General features: G+C 35.8%; 1 protein-coding gene across 1 annotated transcript in view; it reads left to right on the forward strand.

The window, feature by feature from the left end:
- PAPPA2 (pappalysin 2) overlaps positions 1-21,257 on the forward strand; it is a 451,060-nt gene that overhangs the window by 201,778 nt on the left and 228,025 nt on the right. Inside the window, exons 10-12 of the mRNA XM_001373611.4 lie at positions 557-648; positions 6,175-6,368; positions 9,237-9,368. Coding sequence (XP_001373648.2) covers positions 557-648; positions 6,175-6,368; positions 9,237-9,368 — 418 coding nt within the window. The remainder of the gene's footprint in view (positions 1-556; positions 649-6,174; positions 6,369-9,236; positions 9,369-21,257) is intronic.

Below are 21,257 nucleotides of genomic sequence, written 5' to 3' on the forward strand. Positions count from 1 at the left end.
CCTGAAAATCAAATGAGAGATAATAAAATTGAAAGTAAAGAATCCAATGAACTAATAAATAAATCAAAGAGCTGGTTTTAAGGGGAAAACACAATAAAATAGATAAACTATTGGTTAAGTTGATAAAAAAAAAGAAAGAAGAAAACCATTCAGCTCTAAATCTATTATCCTTGATGTCCATTATTCCTCAAAGCATAGATAATAAATATGTTTGAGTTGGAAGGGGATTTAGTGACTAGTCAAAATTCCTCATTTTATAAGGGAGGGAAGCCAAAATAGTACAAGAAAATTGCCCAAAGTCACAAAGAATTAGTGGAATGAACAAATCTAGAAGTCTGAAACTATGGTCCCCTGATTTTTAATTAGCTTATTTAAATAAATCAGAAATTTGTAAAGTTTACAGATGATTTTATGATTTTTACAAATTATTTTCAGATAAAGAGATAAGAAAGTTAAAGTTACAAAATTGAATAGAGTTATAACAATAGGACAAGTAACATATTTTTAGCATAAAGATCAAAGGAAAAATTACCATTTAATACAACTTTTATCTTAGGAATCTTGGAGAAGAATGTGATGATGGAGATTTGCTTGATGGAGATGGCTGCTCTAGAAAATGTGAAAAGGAAAAAGGCTTCAACTGTGTTGGTGAGTCTAGAACATTTTCCTTGGAGATATTTTTGAATAAATTCACTTCTATCAATGAAAATGGATCACTTTTTCATTCTCATTGCTAAGTCATTTATTGAGGAGCACAATTGTTCATCCAAGGAGTTTATTTTATTGGATTTAAGTATGACAAAAGTCATAAAATTTGAAGGGAAGCTTGAATATACAGTTATCCCTTCCATATTGCAGGGGTTAGGGATGCAGTGACTCTGTGATCTGGAAAATATGCATAATTTTTTTTGGCTCTCCCTTCATACCAGAGAAGCCTGATTTTTTTTTTATTTTTATGGGTTTTTTACACCACTCTATTATAAAATTAGTTGAAGTTGTTGGTCATAGGCTAAATAGTTTCTAAATGTTTTCTGTGTAAGCCGCTGATCTTCATGTGTCATCTGTAGCTTCGGCAAAACTCCCCCAAAATTTCCATTTAATTTCTTAAGCTGACCTGCAATATATCAAAACTACATTGGAGGAAAGTTGTGATATGGAAGGGAATGCCTATATTTTCATTTAATATTTGTTTCCTTCATAGACATTAGATATAATATGTTGTACATTGTACAAAACTTACTTGATATAGTCTCAACTCTAAAAGCTTAGATTCTTAGTTAATAAGAGATATGGAGTTTCAGAAGGAAATTAGACATCACCTAGTAAGTCCAGTATTTTATATAGCACAGGAATCTCCTCTATAATATTCCTGAAAAATGGTAATTTGGACTGTTCTATTCAATTATAAAGACATTTATTGTGTGACTACTATGTGCCAGAAACCAAGCTAGGCACTGGAGATAGGAGGACCAAAATGAAAAACTTTCTCACCATATAGAGATTACATCATATTTGAGGGAAAACTAAGTGTACAGATCGGGAAATGCAAAAATATATTAAATGAATGCAAGTATTTGGGGATCTGATACTAACAACTACATAGATGGGGAAAGACCTTGCAGAAGAGGCAAGACATTGTGTCAATGAGAGTGGAATGTATCATTGGAAAGAGATCAGCATTTGAAGTTAGAGAATCTGGGTTTTGATCTCAGTCTTTCCACTTTCAGTTTATCTCTATGTCCTTACACTCTTAATTTCTTGGGACCTAATTTCTTCATCTGTCAAATGACAGTGCTAGATTAGATGGCCTCTATGGTCTCTTCCAACTCAAACCTATGATCCTAAAACCCTTCCATTCTAAGAGTTTAGTAAAGCTTCCTCAGAGGGGAGAGAGAAGCTTTAAGGTAGGAAGATAGAGAAAGGATAGAAGTTTTAGATACCACAAGGGGGATGGCGGAGTCGAAGTAGAGATATGAGGTGGCAGGAATGAGTCTTTATTAATTATCAATGAGCCACAGCCAAGCTCTGATCAAAGGACCATTCCGAAAGCTTATACCAGTCCAGAGATCCACATTCAATACCACACAGGTCGGAGAGATGATAGAAAAAGATTAGAGATGGAGCCTGGCCAGGCTCCAGCAAGGACAGCCATCAGTGTGAGCTGGAAAGGAGGAAGAGCAGAGGAGAGAAAGGAGGAGCTGGCTGAGGCATATTTAATCTCTTTGATATGCAAATATACACAGTACACAGGGATGATCAGCGTTGGTTAATGACAAGGTATAGGTGTGGTTTCTCTCAACCAGGTGAGCACAAAGAAACCTGTGTTCCCGCCTAACCTGGGGGAAGCTGGGGTGAAGGGTCAGAGGCTTTCCCAGCCACGTGCAATATTGAGCATGTTCAAGACTGAGCATGCTCTCTTCTAAGGCAATCTGTACATACCAACTGTTCCCCTTGCCCATAGCTAGGGGTGGACTGCTACATTTAGGAATTTCAATCTAAGTGACAGAGGTAAGGAAAGAGAACATTCTAAGCTTGGGGAGCAGTCTGTGTACAAAGATACGGAGATGGAATTTTTTTGCAGATTATTAAATAAATACGTTTATAACAATAAGGAATTTTAGAAAGATAGGCTGATACCATTTTTTTTTCATTTTATCCTAAGGGGCAATAAAGAGTCATTGAAGGAAGTCAGGGGAGTTAGGACTAAGTTTTAGCAATATCAATTTAATTTCTGTGTAGAGGATGATTTAGAGAGAAGAAAGAAGACAAAAAATATCATTTAGTGGGTAATGAGGGCAGCCAATAGGCTTTAAACATCTTGGTAATCTATGAGAGATGTCTATTTCAAGCTTGTGAAGGCTTCATGCAACAGAATGAGCAATTAAGAACAATTTTAAAACAATTCGTTCCAATGGCCATGAAGATGGCTGAAGCAGAGTTTGGAAAGGATGCTATCATCATTTACTGCATTCTAGGCCAATTGTCTTGACTTATCTTGCTGCTGCTCTTGAGTGACTCTGGAAGAGAGAATGAGGCTAAAGACTTGGTGCAATTCTGCCTCATTTAAATCCAATTCATGTGCTAGTTAAGACCATCATGATGTCATTGGTCTTTGAAAATAAAGGATAAACAACAGCAGTAGTTTAGATGAGAAGTAACCAGGGCCTGGACTAGGGTGTGAGTGGAGAAAAGGGTAAAGATACATGATACAATGTAGATGTATAATCAACAAGTAAGAAGAAGAGGACAATAATACATATAAAAACTAGAATTTATATATCACTTTAAGGTTTTAAAAATCTCCAACTTTATAAATATTTTATTTTATATCCAAGATAACCCTGAGAGGTAGATGCTTTTGTTATATTCATTTTACAGCTGAGGAGTAGAGGTTTAAATGATTTGTTCAAGGTCATAAAGCTAGGTTGTAAACTTGTGTCTTCCTGATTCCAAATCCAGTGATCCATCTACTATGTTGCTTACCTGAAAGTATATGATAGATTAATAAATGGAAGGGAACTTAGTTGCCTATTTCCAAAGGCAACATAATACATTTTTGAACAATTCAGATATGGGAAAGTTATTATAATGAACAGAAGCATGGTTCCCTTTACTTCCATTGTTTTCTCCACGTTTTGTCCCTTGTAGTCACACAAAATAAGTTAAATCTGTTCCAAATAAAAATTATTAGTGTTTTTGAAAATAAGAATAACCCTTACATAGCACTTACTATGTATCAGGCACTGGGCAAATGATAGCTCTTCAGATATTTGAGGACAGCCATTATGTTCTCTCCAAAGTCTTATTTTCTGCTTAGCTCATCCTTCCCCAGGCATCCAACCCCATCCCATACACATACAGGTCTTTCCGCTATTCTTCAGATGAAATGATTTTGAGTCCCTTCGCCTTGACTTTGTCTTCATGGGCTCAAGTACTGCTACTACTAAGCTCTTGTGATTAATTTCCTTTGTAAATTTAAAAGCATTACAAATTTGAACTATTGGTGGTTATTATTTTTAAATATCCCTCCTAAACATGACTTCAAGGACTAAATTCGATACTCTTAAGTAGATCAATCAAGGCAGCATAGAGGGAGAGTGTCATTTCCCTGTTCTGTGTTTTATACTTCTGTATACTCAATCCAAGATCTCATTAGCTTTTTAGGCAGTCATATGCCACACTGTTAATCTTTGTGGTCATTTTCATTAAATACAAGTTTATTACTTGAAATTTTTGCATTTACTATTTAGCCAACTTTTGATTTTTTAACCTAAGGGTATAGCTTTATATTTTGCTCATTACATTTCATTTGGTTAGATTTATCCAATGCCCCAAATCTAAGAATAACTGGAACTAAATAATATTGTTTAAAGCCTTCCAGGGAAGCACATTCTCTAGCTACTCAAAGTTATTTGTTATGGCAAACAATAAAGTTCACAGTCAAGTCTAATATATTAAATACAACACAGAACAGTCTCATTTTGTCCTTTCTCAACATACCAGGTATCATGAAATAAAGCTGTAACTAGGGTGAGGTGATCAGATTTTTGCCCCAGGGTACTGAAATATTCAAGGCATCTAGAAACACTCATTCCTTTAGCAAATAAAATGAATTGGGCTTAGTCCTTTTTGAAATTTGCTTTTTTTGTGTTCTTTGTACTAAACTTGTGATTTCATTGGTCTAGAGTAATTGTCTCCAAATGGTGGCTTTAGCCACTCAAGGGCCATTGCTTGATCCAAATGGGTGTATGATCAACCAATCCAAGGGTGACTATAGGGCAAATCTCTCACACAATGTTATTCTTCCAATTCATTTTCTCCAACCATTGTGCAAGCTTCCTATCTTTCCCCTTCTTCCTACTTGGGTCACTCAAAATGGTTATAATCTAGTTTCCATCTGAGTATCCATACCACCTACATAAGCCAATGCAAAAAATGACATTAGAGACAATCCTCCTTTCCTGAGGGAACACCCCCCCCCCAACCCCCACTCCAATTTCTTTACCTGATCATCTTGTAACCTTTGACTGGTTCTGTACTCCAAGACAGAGTTAGAGTCCCTTTGCATTGAACTGTCCTGGAGTTAGCACCTATCTGGTGATAGTAAAATGTTCAGTATGAGCAGCGATACCTCAATAATGAACAAATGCTACAAATTAGCAGCATATAACCAGTGCATGTAAGAGATGGAATTTGATGTCATGTCTTCTTGACTTTGCCATACTTCACCTTTCAAAATCAAACAAAAACAGAAACAAATCTGGGATGTGTGTGTGTGTGTGTGTGTGTGTGTGTGTGTGTGTGTGTGTGTGTGTGAATGTTTACTACTTCCCTTGGTTGAGGAAAATGAATCATTCCTTAAAAACAAAAATGGAAGAACATTGAACATTAGCATTAAATGTGGAAGGAGAAGGGAAATGAGGTGTACTAGAAAATGGAGTTAGAAATATATTGGTTTGAAGAAACTGAAATCCTTGGGCAAATCCTTAAAATTTTCAATTAGAGAGTTTTGATGTCTCTTAGTGGCATTAAGTGGTAACATAGATAGAGTCCAGGACTTAGAATCCATAAGATCTGAGTTCAAATTTAGTCTCAGACTTCTATTAGTTATATGATTTAGGGCAAGTTACTTAATATATCTTTGCCTCACTTTCCCCTAATGTAAACAGCTATCAGTACTACCTCAGCTATCTAGCATGAATTAATGGATTGAAATTAATTTAATTCAAGAGGAATTTTTTAATCATCTCAAGGACTTACAACAATAGCTAGCGTTTATATGGCACTTTAAGATTTGGCAAATGCTTTACAAATATTACCTCATTTTATCCTTTCAACAACCCTGAGAGGTATATTATTATAGCCATTTTACAGCTGAGAAAACAGAGGCATATAGAAGCTAAGTAATTTACACAGGGTCACAGAGTTGGGAAGAATCTGAGAGAGAATTTTAATTCATATCTTCCTAACTCTAGATCCAGCATTCTATCTACTGCACCACTTACCTGCTTCTCTCATTTTACCTTGAAAAACTAGTCTTATAAATCCTTTTAAGTGATGTTTAGTATTGTACCAAATTAGGTCCCTTTTGTGATATTGATCTCCCATTTCCCAACTGTTTACCCTAGAAAGTCCTCAGACCTTTTTTACTTCTAATACAAAATATCTTGACAGGGGAACCCAGCCTGTGCTACATCTATGAGGGAGATGGGATGTGTGAACCTTTTGAGAAGATGAACAGTATCCTGGACTGTGGTCTCTATACTCCCAAAGGCTACTTGGATCAATGGGCCACTCAGGCTTATACATCTCATCAGGATAATAAGATGTGCCCTGTTTCTTTGGTAACTGGGGAACCCCTTTCCAAGGTAAGTCAAGTCCTGTGACAAGGTTGGTCAGTAAGTTAAATTATAAAGCAGTCAAGTGAAATCTATCTCTCTTCTCCTGCCTACTTTGGTCCCTTATCCCTGTGTATATCTATTCCTTATCAATTTCCCTAATGATCTAGCATAATCCCTGAAAAAGTCTTTATCGATAAGGACTTAAGATTCTGTCTTTCCTTTAGTTCAGTTGTATCTTAAATTTAAGCTCTTGAAAATCAATAAATCATAAGGCCTAGGTGAATGGATAAGAATTTGGTGTCAGAGCTCCATGTTTGGGGCTTTTCAAATGATCCCTTAAAGTTAGCTGCCTACAAAACCTTCTTTATAAGGTTAACTCTGATTGTGGTTTGTCTGTCCTAGCTAAGGAAAAGATGCCTCAGCAAGAATCAGTTGACAAAACATTTGTTGTATTTGAATTGGGCTCCATTCTTTGGAAAGATGCAATCACTGCTTTCTCAACTGCTAAGGCAGATAATTGTTGCTTCCATTGGTGATGGATTTTAAAGAGAATTGCCAGGCCAGCCCAATACTGATTTTATCATCCACTTTAGTCCTTTTGGAGATCAGAGTGGGTCAATGGGTTTGAAAGGTTAGTATGTGTATCAAGAACTAAGGATGTTTTGCTTGGTTTCAAAAGTCAGAAATTGGAACAGCAGGTAAATGTTTCAAAGAGACAAATTTAGGCTCCATGTTTCTCAACAATTGTAGTCATCTAGAGATGGAATGCTTCTAGGTAGTAAACTACTTCTCACTAGAAATCTTCAAGCAGATGCTATTTGACAATTTGTTGGGAATGTGTGTGTGTGTGTGTGTGTGTGTGTGTGTGTGTGTGTAATTGTTTAAGCCAGATGGATTAGAGGGCCTTTGATATCCCATAAATAAGATTTTGTGGTTATTTCAGTGAAAATGATGCCTAGAAAACAGACTGGGAAATAATCCCGTCTTCCATCTCTATGGATATACTCTTTCTCCAGGAAATATTTAATATAAAAGAATAGATTCAATTTTAGTTATAAAAAGTTGATACTTATCTATTGTAAAGGAACAGAAAATATTATTATAATCATCATCATCATCATCATCAGCAGCAGCAGCAGCAACAGCAGCAGCAGCAGCAGCAACAGCAGCAGCAGCAGCAGCAACAGCAGCAGCAGCAGCAGCAGCAGCAGCAGCAGCAGCAGCAGCAGCAGCAGTAGTAGTAGTAGTAGTAGTAGTAGTAGTAGTAGTAGTAGTAGTAGTAGTAGTAGTAGAAATAGTAGTAGCCCACATTTATATAGTGCTTTAAGTTTTGCAAAGCGGTTTACAAATATTTCCTTTCCTCCTCATGACAACTCTGGGAGGTAGTTGCTCTTACTTTCCCCATTCCCCTTTTTATAGGTAAGGAAACTGAGGTAAGCAGAAGTAAAATAATTTCCCCAGGGTTACACAGATAATAAATGTTTAAGGCTGGATTTGAATTTAATTCTTTATTTTTCTCCAGGAATCTATCTTGACAGTTCCAGTAATTTATATCCTAGCTGACTTGGTTTATGTATATATATATATATGTCTAGGGGGAAATGATCACTATGAAACTTCTCAATGGTAGAGAACATTTCAGAAAATACTCACAATAATAATTCTAGCTGACACATCAAATGCTTTACAGTTTATCAAGTACTCTAAATACACTTGAGTCTACCAACAACCCTATGAGGGAACACCATAGATATTATCATTATGCCCATTGAAGACTTGCCTATTAGAGAAATAGTGATGCTCTGTCGAAAGTAAGATTTGGAGATGGAAGAGAATGTGAACAACCCCACTGAAAGCAAATAATTACTAGTACTTGGCCATTGCTGAGAGGTCACCACAGCAGTAGTGCCCCAACTTCCCATCTACCCAGGTCACTCCAGAAGGGCAGACATTAAGTAGAATATTACTTTCTTTTAAAAGAAAACATTTACCTTCAATCTTAGAATCAATACTGTGTATTGGTTCCAAGGCAAAGAAAAAGGTGTTAAGGGCTTGGAAATGAGGGTTAAATGTCTTGTCCAGAGTCACACAGCTAGGAAATGCCTATGGCCACATTTGACCCAAGACCTTCTGTTTATAGGAGGCACTCTATCAATTGAGCCACCACAGTATTACCTTCAATTGTTTTCAACACAGTATATTGAAAGACAAATAAATTAAACCAAAATAAACAAAAACAAGCACAAAACCCTGACAAACTAGAATATATTTCCATGCAAAGAGAAACCAAGATTATGGATGAACTCAAAACCATACCTTATAGAGATTCACTAAAGAAACTAGCAATTATGAACACACACACACATACACACACACACAAGATGTGAATAGGAGGGAATGGAAATGGATATGAGAATGGTCTTCAGCACTTGAAAGGTTGGCTTGGGGAAAATGGATCAGACTTATTCATGGACTGGAAAAGGCAGAGCTAGATGGAAGTGGCAGAGAAAAAGATTTCAGAGCAAATTAAAAATGAAAAAGAAATTGCTGACCTTCAAGCTCTTCCCAAGTGGGATGTGTAGCTTTAGAACAAAAAGAAAAGAAGGCTGGAAAACAATTTTCTGAGACTAATGGAAAGAGTTCATGCTTAGAATTGGAATAGATGCCATCTGAAGCCCCTTCCTCAGCTGAATGGGATTCTGTGATTTTCTAAGCTAAGCTTGATGAAGTGTTCCAAAAAAGTCCAAAAATAATTTGAGCTCATTTCCCCACATTTCTGGTTTCAAGTTTCACAGCCTGAAAAGATTTGAAGCCACTGAAGATTTGATTTTTAAAAATTCCCCTGTCCCCTTCTTTCTAGGTGCAAATATTTTTTTTTTCCTTTTCCTTTTAAAGGTTTGTAAATCTCATGCTCCCAAGTCTCCAGAGGACCATTCTGTTGCTGGTTGGTTTCCCTGTATCACTAGAGAAGGGGAGAGAAAGCAGCCTCAAATTCACCTTGAGAGAGATGAAAAGGTCTGGCTCAAGGTGAGTGACTTGCCTGTCTTTTGTTTAGCCAGTGGGTTTGCACATACACACAGTGCATAGCTCTATTTTTCTTTGGAATGATCCAGATCAAAGAGTTTCCTTCCTTTTTTGACCTCTATATTTTAGTTCTAAACTCATCCCTACTTCTTATTTATTTGATTTGACATCTGGAATTGCTTTCATGTAAGGCATTTAGGTACCTTGAACTCAATGGGCCTCTAACCTTTGTTCTCTGTGTTATCAATTATCTGAGTAGCATAGCCAGCAAACCTAGGAAATTTTTTTCATTGTTGGAAAAAATAAAGGTTAGAATGAGTTAAAACACCAGAATTTTGAGTTTAGTGATTCCAAAAATCTTGTTGCAAAGAGTAAATCATTTCAAATTTAACTGCTGATCATGGAAAAAGGTGATGCAGATATAGGAATACTGGTTAATGAAAATAAATTTGGGGTGCCTATATTAAGAAATTGTGAAATATCAAACTCAAAATGTAAAAAAAAATGATATCCCTTCAGGTTTTTAATGAAATGTTCTCTCAAGTGTTTTCAAATAGGGTTCAATGGGAAAAATGGGTCTGTGTAGTTTCAGCAAAACTAATGTTCTTTCTTAGAGTGAGATGCTCCTCTAATCTAAAAAATCATTATTTTGTAAATTATCTCAAGTGTGTGCCTGCTATCTGAGAGTCTATTTTAGGCACTTGTGAAAATACATAAGATATAATCCCTGTCCTCAAAGAGCTTGCAGTCTATGAAGGGAGATGTGAAATATGGGCAACTGATGAACAGAATGTTTTAAGTACTTAGAAGAGGTATGAGCAATGTTCTGAAAGTTCTTTGAATAAGCAAAGATCATGTCTGATTAGGGAGACTGACTTCATGGAGAAAGTAGCATTCCTTAAGACTCATCTCAGTGCAAGCATTTCCTACCTTCCCCTATGTAAAGAAAAGATTACAGCACAAGATGACTTTTGCAAGAAAAAGCAAGAGATGGAATGTTGAATGAACTGCCAATCAACCAGATGAAGAGAAGATTCCAAAGAGAATCTGGTCAGGAGACAATTAAGAAGCCAGCAGCTGGAACTGAGGCACTTCTTCCTTTGGGACTGTTGGGAATAGGCTGGCAGACAGACTTGCTATGGATTCCTGATTATCTATTGATTGAGTATTAGGAAGATTGGGAACTTAGTTCTGAAGAATCTTGTTAGTTTTATTATCCATATCTCCCCATAGAAAATTAACCCTGTTTCCTGAACTTAAAACACCTTGGGTGAATCTTTCAATTGACAGGAACCCCTTAGAGATTAGGGAAACCTTATTCCCCTCTCTCCTTTTCCATTTCCCTTATTTGCTTTTCTTTAAGACTAAAACCCCTTTTAGTAAAGAGCTAGATTGTGAGACCAGTCCTTGAAACCCTCTTAAATCTTACCATTTGGAGGGAAGCCATTTGAAGTCAACTGAGAGAGACAGGAATTGGTATGGGGAGGAGTGCAAAACCCAGCCTTTGTGCTAGCTGGCTTCCTGTGTCCCAGTTCCTATTACCGGATATACTCTTGTAATAATATCTATTACACCTATCCCACCAGTTGCTCCTGCCTTCCCCTCTTAGGTCAGCTTCCCCTCTGTGGATACCTTGTATATAGCTAGGTGTTTAGGTGTATGAATGTTAATGTGAGGACTGGCTGGGCCCTTTAGGGCTACTCATCCACCTTTGGTGTCTATATTTCACTAATCTCTAACCTATGGCTCCAAGAAGCTGTAGCCACACTCAAGAAAACCATCTTGGCAGATGAGATAAACCAGATACAGGGAAACCAATGGGCTACAAACCCCTTGATGACTTGGGGAGAGGGGTGCTAGGTCAGGCATGTAAAGACTTCCTCAACTGGAATGGATAGATGAGACTAATTTATTTCAATGCCTGTGAAGGTGGCTGAAACAGGTACTGAGGAGTCCTTAGAGCTTGTTTGGACAAGGAAGGCACCAAAAACAACTCCCTGCGTCCACATCATTACCAGTCATCTTGACTCTTGTCTTGCCACTGGACTTTGATGACTTTGGAAGAAAAAGTGAGGAAAACAGCTTTGTACAGCCCTACCTCACTTAGATCCAATTCATGCTTGAGTCAAGATTTACCCGATGACATCATGGGTCCTTTTGGAAAATGAAGGACAAACAACATCAAATATATACCTAAGGTGTTTACCTTTTTGCTTATTAGATAGTGAACTCCTTGAAGTCGGAGATTATCTTTGCCTTTTTTTTTGTATTCCTAATAGATATCTTCTGTGGGGGCATGATAGAGAGTTCCAAAGAACTCCAAAAACTATGTGATTGATGGAAAATGGGGAGAAAATTATGCTGAGCTCCCTCTTTAAATATAGGTCCTGAAACCCAAGTTCCTGCACCTATAATCAAAAGGTCCAGAGAGAGGAGCAAAGGATATCTAGGATGAATGAGTACCAGACAGATTTAGTTTTGTAGCATAATGAGATTTCCCAGGGATGGATTTCCTGAGGAAGGAAGTCATCTCTATTTTACAGATAGGGAAGCTAAGACTGAGAGAGTTTAAATTACTTATCTAAAGTCACACAGCAAGGGTTGAATTTAGGTGTTCCCAATTCTAAGTCCAATACTCTATCCACTGCACCATGTCTAGCTGCCTTCCTGTCTATCATGCCCTTTCTGAATTTTCTTGCCTTACAGCTAAACATTACTGATTCCTTCACCATCTTTTCTTATGACTTGATTTCAAGTCTTCTCACTATCTCTGTCACTTTCTTTTAGATGCATTCCAACTTGTCAGTATCCTTACATAAAATTCTGGGAAAGGATATGAAGGCAATAGAAGATAGAGTGGAAGTCATCCTGCTCTCAGGATACTTATATTTTACCTGTGTAAGCAAGCAGACCCAAAGGAAGAAGTTAGACTAGTAGACAATAAGTGCTTGTTGATTGGAGTACCAAGCAACATATTAACATATGTGAAAGAATATGGTCCTGTTTATTTTTGTGGCAGCTCTAAAAGAATCTCAAATTCAAATGGTTTCCCTCACATTGGAATGGATAGCTATTCTAACAAAAACATGCGGTATTTTAAATAGCATGTACCACCACATCAGTGATACACTATGGACAGATGATTCCATAGAGATTTGTACTATGCTAATTATAGTCCCCTAAATAATGTTTCCTCCCATTCTTTCAGTGAACCAAGGGTTCTGGGTGAACTTCCAGTATATAGACAAATCAATGAAGCTTTAGTTGACTGTCTTTTGAAAGATGGAAATCCTTGGCATCTAATGTCTTGAATAATAAGATTCATTTCCTTTATCTTTGATATCATTTGCTTATGCCTCTGGAAAAATACTTGGATAGTCATTACCTCATAGATTAGAATCTACTCCTCAAAAACTAGAGGCAGCTACTGACACCTTCTTATAAAAGATGGTTAATTGTTGATCTTTCAAGAGTTTTTCTCTACCTCTAAACCTCTGGGAGTGGGGAAGAGATCAGGCATATACAGAGAGCTGATGAGGAAAGTAGATTACATAAATAATTGCACAGGAAGTTTGATTTCTGGATTTGGCTTTTCCATGACTTAATTAAACTACTTAAACTCCGAAATTTAGTTTCTCTATCAGTAAGTGAATATGTAGGAATAGGTAGGATTGACCTTTAAGGATCCTTCTAGCCCTAACTTCTATAATTGAATGAAAAATGCATTTATTAAGTGCTTACTATATGCCAAGATAACTTATGTGTAAGAATTAAGACCCAGAATGTTCCCAGATTACAATGACCACATTGGTTTGCTCCTTCTGAAAAGGCCTCCAATTCTTACTTGTACTGGAATAAAACTCTCCTCACTATAGTACTGAAAACTGCTATTTCCCAATTTCAGTTCACCATCTGTCTTTTCTCCTTTAAAATGTTTTCCTTAGTATTCAGCAGTTAATTTTCACCTCTCTCTGCATAGGACTTCCAGAGTTAACACTTGTGTATTGAAGCCCTCTCCCTCACAAGTCTGTGCTAAATTTCAAACAGTTAACATCCCTGCCTACTTCTGACAAAATACCTCTAATGATTGGTAACTGCCCTTCCTAGAACCTTTATAGGAAAAGCCTCAGTATTGGACCTGGGTGTAGGAAGACCCAAATTCAAATCCTGCCTCATATACATCCTGAGCAAATAATTTAAATTTCTTTCAGTTTCAGTTTTCTTATCTGCAAAATGGGAACAAAATTATTACCTATGTCATAAAAATATTGAGAGTTAAGTCAAATAACATATGCAAAATACTTTGAAAACTTTTAAATACTAGGTAGTTATTTTTTTATTTTTTATTATATCTTTATTATTCATTTATCTATTTTCATTATTGTTATCATTATCATGGATATTGACATCAATCCTTCTTGGACCTGCTGATATATCAGCCTATTTCACTTTATAATCTTTGATTTGGTAGTAACTCCAAAGGTGATCTGATTCAGGTCTCTATTCAAATATGATTATCAGAAGGAAGGGCAATATCTTGGACAAGGACAATCCATGATTTTGTGCAGTGTAGCCAATAGCTCTGACTACTCTGTCTTCTCCCTTATTTCCCTTGACTATGTTTCCTGATATTTCTTTAAGAAGGTTAATGTCTCAGATCTTTTGGAAACTCTCATCTCTGCCTTTTTTCTGGGTTCCTTGTGAGATGGATACTTAGCCATCAATGACCATCTTAGAATTATGGAAAGCAGGGTCTTTACATTGAGGGTATAGGAAACCTTGAAGTCTCACTTTCTTCATATGACTCTCTGATTCACCTATGGCCTAGAGGGTAGAACTCAAAACAAATGCTATTGCCTTTGGAAAGTTTGTCTTCCTGTACTCAGAATTTATTTTTAGTTTCTGACTTCTGTGACTCATGTTCTCATTTTGTAAACTCGGAGATGTTATTTGAAGGAGCTAGAACTGTGAGGCTATACTGTGGTCTTAGTCCTATGCCTCCTTCTGCTCCAAGTTTGTACCTTTTCATGATTCACTCCCCTAAGTTTTTAAGTATATTTGCACAAGAATTTGATCATCAAAACTCCTTCCTTCATAGATTACATCACAAAAATGATGGAATTCAATGTGTCTCCTGCACCATAGAACCATAACTGACTCATAGATTTATCTACTATGCATAGTGCAAAAGGCATTTTTACATTAACTATAACTATGCTTTTACTTGATATTACAACCATTTTATTGTTAGAAATGTTTTTAAATTATTTTCATTATTTTCCTCAGATTTTACTTTAATTTCAGTAAGGAGGCCTCAGCCAGTGAATTTTTATTCTTTCAGAAATCAAAGGTCAATGGATACAAAAATATTTGTGAAATCTGGCAATTGCTTTTTGATTTTCAATCTTTCTTTTACACATTACTCTATCTTGATTCTTTTCCTATTCCTTCTCCCTTTCATTAATTCCTTTTCATGTTTTCTTCTTCCTTTTTCCTCCTCCCCTCACTCTTCCTTTTTTGCCTCTGACTGTCTCTCTCCCCCTCTCCCTCCATCTCCCATTCATTCTCCCCCTTTCCTCCCTCTATCTCTCCCTTTATTCCTAGTTTCTCTTTTTCCCTTTCTCTTGCTAACCCCCTTTCTCTTCTTCTCTTTCTCCCTCAGTTACTCTCTTTCCCACTCTCTGCCTTTTTCCCTCTCCCCTGTTCTCCTCTCTCACTCTTTCACTTTCTCTCTTACCTTTTCTCATTTTATTTCTTTCTTCCTCTATCTTTCTTCATTTCCTCTTCTTTTTTCCTTTCTTCTGACTTGCATATAATCATTAGATCTCAACTTTAGCAGGAACTTCCTAGGTCACCTATTTTAACCCATACTTGATCAGGAATCCCCTTTATGACACCTTTAACAAGTATTAATCTAGCCTACCTTAGAGAAATTCCAGGTATGTGGGAACCAAAGCAGTTCAGTTCACTTTTGGAAAGCTTTAATTTGCTAAGAAATTTTTCCTTGTATTAAGCCAAATCTTGTTCCCTGTAAAAGCATACATTTTCCATTCCATCTATCAATGATTTCCTAGTTATCTTGAATATAAATTGCTTTGTGTGTGTGTATTTTTTTCTTATTCTGTCTCCCTATTAGATTGCAAGTTCCTTTAGAGCAAGAATTGTCTTTTGCCTCTTTTAAGTGCTTAGCATAGTGCCTGGCACATAATACATGCTTAAATAATTTTTATTTTGGGGTTGGGATTATAGGTTTCAGAGCAAGAGGTAGAGATGTACCTGTAGTGAGAGTAAAGTATACATGCCAAAAATGGCCAGGGTAAATCGGAGGAACCATGCATGGCCTAGATCTCTATCTCCAGTAGTACAGATCTCTGATGGTGTGGTTTGGAGGGTAGAACAACAGCAGGAGAAGTGGGACAGAAAATAGGATCAAATGAGGACAGAAAATTGGATCAAATCAAAGTCCAATTTCTGGTCCACAGCACAATCCTTCAAATACTTAGAGACAGCTCTCATGAGTAAGTCTTCACTTTTCCATTCTAAACATCCCAAATTTCTTTAGCTGATTCCTGAATGACTTGGATTCCCTTACTACTGTGGTCACCATCCTCTGGGCACACTGTATCTTACTAATCTGCTTTGTAACATGTGGTTCCTAAGGCTACCAAAATATTCAACATGTGGACTGATTAGGACAAAGTTGAACGGATACAACCTTGTTCATTTTGCTACAAGAACACTTCCCTGTTAATGAGATCAAAGAGAACATTGGCTTTTGGCTGTTGGGTCATATTACTGACTCATTGAGGCTTCAGTACATTAAAAATCATATAGGTTTCTTTTTCCCAGGTGAATTGCTATGTAGCCATGTTTCTTGACCATGCACTTAGAAAGATGATTTTATGATACCATGTGTAAAACTTTACATTAATCCCCATTGAATTTCATCTTATTAATAGTTCATGCCTAACATTTATCATAAAGTTCTTTTTGAATCTTAATTTTGTTGTCCATAAAATCTGATTCACTTCCCAGAATATACAATTCTGTTCTATTAGTTTTCACTCTTTTTGTCTGTGTATTCCATCAGTTAAAAATCCTAGATGGACAATTGTAATTGGAATCTGGTACATTTACTGATCTCACAAACCTGCCAATTGCTTCTGGGAGTTGACATGTAAGGGAAATGCCTTGGAGAGATGGTAGAACAGCTTATTGTATAAACGAGTCACCAATATGAAATAAAGAGAAATAGCTAAAACTTGACAAGCCTTTTTGAATGCCTCCAAAGCCAATGAGAGAGCCACATGGTTAGGTGATCAACAACAGTAACAGAATATCCTTACATGTTCCTCAGTCTCTTCAAAATAATGTATTTGTTTTCACAAATCTCCTAGAAGCAAACTCAATAAAATCTTTCCTATGGAAAAGCTGCATTAGTTGAACAAGTTGATGGTGGCAGCAAATGCTCCAGACCAGCATTATAAGATAATAAACCCTTTACCTTTACATCATATCCACAAGCATATTATTCAAAATGTCAAATGCCTTACTTAAAATGAAATAAACTATGACTGTGGAATTACTTTTATATACCAAATCCAGTGACTATAAAAAACTGAAATTAATTTCATTTGCTTTTTCCTTAATGAACTCCATATTTCTTAATAGTTTTCACTTTATTTTCAAAGTACTTAAAAACCATCCTTTTAAAAATGCATTCTGGAACTTTGCCAGGAATCAAAGTCAAAGTCTCTAATAGTTTAAAGAATCTACTCCCCCATTAACAATCAAGATGAAATTTTCTTCTCTTCTACTTCCCTGAGGCCTCTTCCATTTTCCAAAATTTTCTAAATATCAGTGATAATGACTTAGCAGTTGTATCTACAAGTTCTTCTAGTACCCTTGAATGTATGACTTAAAGTCATTGATAGCAACAAAATATTGTTAAATTTTCTGCTTTTGTCTTGGGCTTTGGTTCCCTGCTATCTTTATTGTCCATTTTCCAGACCATATTCATTATTTTTATCTGCTTAGAAAGCAGGTAAAATCAGATCTGAATAGTTCTGGCCTTTTTTAGATTTAATTTTCATCATCCTAATCTCCATTCATCAGTAATATTATCCCTTTTTAAATCTTCTCCTTACCCCCAACATAGATATTAAAAAATATATAAACCTCTCTTTGTTGTCTTTAGCAATTTCTGGAAGTCAGATTATTCTAGGCTTTGGCATTCCTGACATCATGTTTTTTAGGACTATACCACATTTAAAAGAAATTCATCTTTGGTTTCTTGCCCTTGAGGCCCATAGAATTTTTGAGGGGTTATTTTTGCTTTTAATCTAAGTTGGTCAGTAAGTTCCCTGGGTAACCCCATTGGTCTGTTTAGATAGTTTCCATTTTTTTCATCTACAGTATTATTTATATTGTTAGCAGAATTTTACATTTTTAAAATTTTATTTCCACACCTCATCCACCACAGTTTTCCTGGAATAGAAGAAATAGCACATGGAATCAGGAAGACCAAAGTATAAATCCAGCCTCAGACACTTCCTAGTTGTGTAACCCTGGGAAAATCACTTAATGTCAGTTTCTTCAACTATAAGATGGGAATAACAATAGTATCCACCTAATAGGGTTGTTGTAAGATCAAATGAGATACTATTTGTAAATCACCATGCTTAATATAATACCTGGCATATTATAAATGCAATAGAAATGCTTATTCCTCTCCTTTCCTTCTTTCTTCAAAAATGGACCAAATACTCATGCTGTCATGTTATATCCAATTACTTTGATTCAATCCCTTGAATAAAAGAAAAAAGTAAAGTAATTTAATTACTGAAAGAAAATAATGTTTTATAAAGGAATGGAAGGCTTGGAATATGTTATTCCAAAAAGCAAAGAAGTCAGGACTACACCCAAGGATAACCTATTCAGAAAATATAACTGTAATCCTACACGGGGAAAATGAAAATTTAATGATATAGAGGACTTTCGAGAATTACTAATTGGGGAAAAAAATAGAGATGAACATCAAATTTAACATCCAAATTCAATACTCAAGTGAAAGAGAACCATACTCAAATAACTATGAAACATTCCTACAGTTACTAAACAAAATTATTTATAGAAATGAAAAGTCCTTTGAAATTCATGGTACATAATGGATAAATGAACATTATTAGTAATAATCATAATACTTAGACAAATAATACTGTTGAAACTAAAACCTAAACAGTTCAATTCTATTCAACAATTATTTTTTTAAGATAGCTACAACATTCAATGTATAGTACTTGGATAACAAAAAACAATGTGAATAGTCTCTACAATCAAGGAATTGTATTATAAATTTCTAGCATTTGAAATAACTTTAGAAGATATCTTGTTCAATGTCTTACTCATTTCTGAGATCGTTTTTATGGCATTTCTGATGTATTATAGATGGACATTCTTATAGGCAGGAGAAAGTGAGTTCAAATCTTACCATTCCTATCTATTATTAGTTCTATGAACTCAAATCCAGATTTACTTTATATTGGTATTAACATTATTTGCTCATATTCTACAGATTTTTTATTTTTATGGAACCATAATACATATAATTTAGAGATTCACTCAAAATATATGAGATAGATATTTCAGATTGTTGGGTTTAGAAAAGAAACTGCAATTTATATGGTAGAATAAAAGAAGATGTATAAATCAAAAGATTTTTAGTGACTATAAATAACATTTTGCTTTTAGATCTGAAAAGAACATCTACTGTTAAATTATTTTTTTATTTCTAAAATTTATCTTCCTTTAGAGGGCAGAAAAAGCACTTTCTCAAAGAATGAAAAATCATTTTAAGTAAGGAAGATAAAATACATACACAAAAATAACTAGGGTATGAAGAAGAATACTAAAAATTCAAAGGAACTTATACACCACTATGAGAAAGCTAATGAGAAAAGTGATGACTTTAAGCTGTGGGAATAAAGGAAGAATTCAGGGAGGAAGCAGCTCCTGATTTGAATTTTATCAGAAAGGTGGGATTTCAACAGTTTAACTGAGTATGAATTGTAGACCATTTAAGGCAGAGGGGATGAGTGAGCAAAAACATGGAGATTAGAGAGGTAGGATAAGAGTGATGATAGTATATAACCTAGTTTGACCAGAAGTGGAAGACATAAGAAAGTAATGTGAAATAGGTTGGAAAGGATTGGTTGAAGTCAGATTGTAGAAGAACTTATATTCTAGGAAATATATTCATAACACTGAGTAGGCAATGAAGAACCATTGAAGAGTTTTGAATGGAGTTATAATGGGACAAGAGAATTGCCTTGGGAAGATTACACTCAAGGCATTGTGAAATACAGAATGGAGAGAGACACTGAAACACGAATTTAGGGAGCTAGTGCAATAAAAAAAAAGGTAAGAAGTCAGATGAGCCAGAATTAGGGATGTAATGGGATTGCCATGGAGGGGACAGATGGGGGATAGATTGTGGACATAGATTGAACAGGATTTAGAAATTACAAGAATGTTGGGGTAGTAAGAAAGGGAAGGGTACACAATGACTCTCAGTTTGTGGGTTTGTGGAAGTTATTCCTTTCTATAGGAATATGGATATTAGGAGCTGAGGGCAAATTATTAGAGAAGAACAAGAAGATCCATTTTTAGCCTGTTGAATTTAAGGTGCTAGAGGATGGAATAGGGAATCCAAGTGTAGATTTGTCAAAGGTAACTTAAAAATATAGGACTAGAGTGCTAATAAGAATTTACTGTTAGAGACCAAAATTCGGACATAGAGATGAGAACTTGTAGGGGATGAAATTGCTAAATGAGGATGTGGAAGGGAAAGAATAGAGGGCCAAGGAAAGGATGTAGAAGGAGAACCAAGTTTAAGCAGTGGGTAGAAAATGAAGGGGAAGCCAGATGGCTCAGTGGATGGAGCTTTGGACCTGGAGCCAGGAATATGAATTAAAAATATGGCCATGGGCAGTCATTAGCTGTATGACCTTGGGCAAGTCACTTAATCTCTATTTTCCCTATTTCATTACAGAAGGAAATGGCAAACCACTCCAATATCTTTGCCAAGAAAATCTTCTAGACAGTATTGAAATTCTATGGTCCACTGGGACATGAAGGGTCAGATGAAACTGAATGACCAAATAAATATCAACAATATGATAGTTAATGGTTATAGTAAGGGCCAGTCAGGAAGTTAAGACAAAATCGTGATAAGATTGTGGTCAAAGTTTTATTGGTCTAAAATCTTTCATATTCTCAAGAGTTTTTTTTTTTTTTTAATGAAAGATCCAGTGGAGGCTAGATTTATAACTAGAGAAGGATTTAAGGATCAGCTGATCTAACCTCCTCCTTTTCCTGATAAAGAAAATGATACTAAGAGCACTTTTTAAAAAGATGTTATGCAATTAGAAACTGAGGTTGGAATTGAATACATGATCTCTTTGTCCAAACCCATGGCTTTTTCTAGTAATTGCATACACATACACACACACACACACAAAGGCAAAAAGAAGTTGATTCAGAGGTCTTAGTAATATCTTATAGTACCAATATCCATTTCCAAGATGTCCTCATCCAGGAATCTTATATAAAAGCTGTAGTATGGGATCAGAGACTCAGCCCAGGGCCAAATTGCTATAGGTCATTGAGGTGCAGAAATCAGGATAGGCAGATTATTTGGTAACATCTTATATGCTTGCATATATGGGCCAGTCTGAGTTTGGCTTTGGTATAGTAATTTTTTTCACTCCATCCCCTCCAGGAAAGTTCCAAACTAAATCCATTGTAAGCAAATAAAACATTTTTTTATGTATACAATGATCCATTTTGATGCCACCTTGGGAATACAACTTGTGTTTTCTTTGCCTGAGAGTT

This window comes from Monodelphis domestica, chromosome 2 (assembly GCF_027887165.1).
Source record: "Monodelphis domestica isolate mMonDom1 chromosome 2, mMonDom1.pri, whole genome shotgun sequence".
Taxonomy (NCBI): domain Eukaryota; kingdom Metazoa; phylum Chordata; class Mammalia; order Didelphimorphia; family Didelphidae; genus Monodelphis; species Monodelphis domestica.